We start from the raw sequence: 2042 nt of genomic DNA, 5'->3' as shown, positions 1-2042 counted from the left end.
TAAAGCTTTGTTGCATATTTGTTGATGATTCCTTTTCTCCTGGTTTTCTTTTTTTGTTGTTACCATTTCACATTATCCGGGTTTTAAATTTCTTTAAACACACTGTAATATGTGTGTAATATAATAAAAAAACAGATCTGTTTTTTTCCTCTTTCGTGAGGTTCAGCACATATTACAGTGTGTTTTCAATATATGGGATGAATTATTAGAATTGTAGATCCTAGCATGTCTCAGGATTTCTTGCCAAAACTGTTTCAGAAAAACACCTGCAGAAAAAAAAAAGATTCTCACACGTAGTAGATTCTATATTATTAGAGTTTTTTGTGATGTTTTGGAAAAGTTATATCTGTCAGTTTGAGCTGACTTTTATCTACGGCATAAATATGTGTTTTAAAACAAGAGTTATGTCATGTTATTTACAATGAATGCTGGATGTCCTGAGGGGGTTCTGCTGTTCCTGAGCTCATTCATCATTACACAAACCTCACGTTATTGTCAAATTTCATGGAGACGAACCTTTAGAAATTGAATTTATCCTTTAAGCAGCTGTAAAATTGTGTATTTCTGTCTTATTTCTAGACATGCTGGAGCTGTATTTTGAGAAGACCTGGACTCTGCCGGCCAAAATTGTCATGATCCCAACTGAACAGGCTGCCATCATCACTTTCAGCGACCCTAAAGGTTTATTTAGCACGGTGGCATGTTGGTTAGCACGGTGGTTAGCATGGTAGCCGCACAGCAAGAGGGTCCTGACCCTAACCCTATTCACACACTGGTGGAGGCAAGCTACAGTTGTAACCACAGCTGCCCTGGGGCAGACTGACGGATAGGTTAATTGATTACTCTAAATTGCCCATAGGTGTGAATCTGTGAGTGAACGTGAATGCGAATCGTTGCCTGCGTCTATGTGTTAGTGTTCTGGCGACCTGTCCAGGGTGTACCTCGCCTCTCACCCTATGACAGCTGGGATAGGCTCCAGTGCCCCCCGCAACCCTGGAAAGGATAAGCGGAAGTGAATGGATGGATGGATGAAATAATTTGAATATGAAAGGAGTTATAGAAGAATGTTTTATGTCTGTGGGGTTATGTCAGATAAAAAAAGGTTCAAAACCCCTTGTGACTTGGATAAATCTTTATAGAAACATTAAAAAAAAACCTTAACACCACTTACCTAACCTTTGCTTCTCTGCTCCTTGTTTGCTGCAGTTGTGGAAAAGATTTGTGTAAAGAAAGACCTTGAGATGAAATCTATCACAGTGAAGGTATATCCATACTACAAGTCACTGGGAACCGCCTTGTACAGCAAAGAACGACCAACATGGAAGATGCCCGAGCCCTTCACAGAGCCTGTTCTCCACGTTATCTGGAAATTCCTTGTGGAGAAGAAACTATCAGAACACATCAATGATCAGATGCGTCCACACTTCTGCAGAGTGGATTTGAATGACCCTGAAGTGAAACTCAGCCCTGTGCCAGAGTTTTTGAGGCAGCAAGGTCTGACTGCAGAACATGTAGAAAACTGGATGAGTAAGGCCCAACATGCCTTCCGTTGCCTGATGTCTCAGTACATGGCATTCGAATGTCAAGCAAATACACCGGGATGGAGAGCTGCAGAGAAAGATGTCCGTTCAGTTGTGAAGGAAGATGCCATCCTGGTGCTGGATGCATCCAAAGGGGTTCTGACTGTTGCTGGCCGAGCTGATGATATGAAACGAATCAGGGCTCCTGTGGAGAACATTCTTCTGAAAGCCATGAGTCACATTGAACGGCAGACAAACAGCATCTCTGAGGAAATGATTTTGCCCCCTGCATGGTTCTACATCCTGAAGCAGGAGGGGCTCCAGAAAGCTGCTCTGGACATTTCTCCTGAGATGAAACTCTCTTATGATGAAGGCACCCAGAAGTTAACCATTACAGGACTCACTGCAGAGGTCTACAAGACTAAGTCATGGATCTTGGAGAGGAATGTGAATATGAGTAAGAAACAACAGAATGTCCCCCCATGTCTTCTAGACTTTCTCAGAACATTGGATCCCATGGAC

The 2042-nt window shown here is 42.4% G+C and overlaps 1 protein-coding gene across 1 annotated transcript; it reads left to right on the top strand.

Annotated features, from left to right (window-relative positions):
• Nucleotides 1–581: 581 nt before the first annotated feature.
• On the top strand, nucleotides 582–2042 carry LOC102215827 (poly [ADP-ribose] polymerase 14-like; the record flags this gene model as incomplete). The annotated part of the gene is made up of 2 exons (XM_005754827.1): nucleotides 582–681; nucleotides 1207–2042. Coding segments are annotated over exons 1-2 (936 nt in total), but the record flags the coding sequence as incomplete, so codon positions are not given.

The sequence above is a fragment of the Pundamilia nyererei genome, unplaced genomic scaffold (assembly GCF_000239375.1).
Source record: "Pundamilia nyererei isolate P.nyererei 1_Seehausen unplaced genomic scaffold, PunNye1.0 scaffold00674, whole genome shotgun sequence".
Taxonomy (NCBI): domain Eukaryota; kingdom Metazoa; phylum Chordata; class Actinopteri; order Cichliformes; family Cichlidae; genus Pundamilia; species Pundamilia nyererei.
Note: the sequence above shows the minus strand (reverse complement) of the source record. Positions and strands in the feature narration are given on the sequence as shown.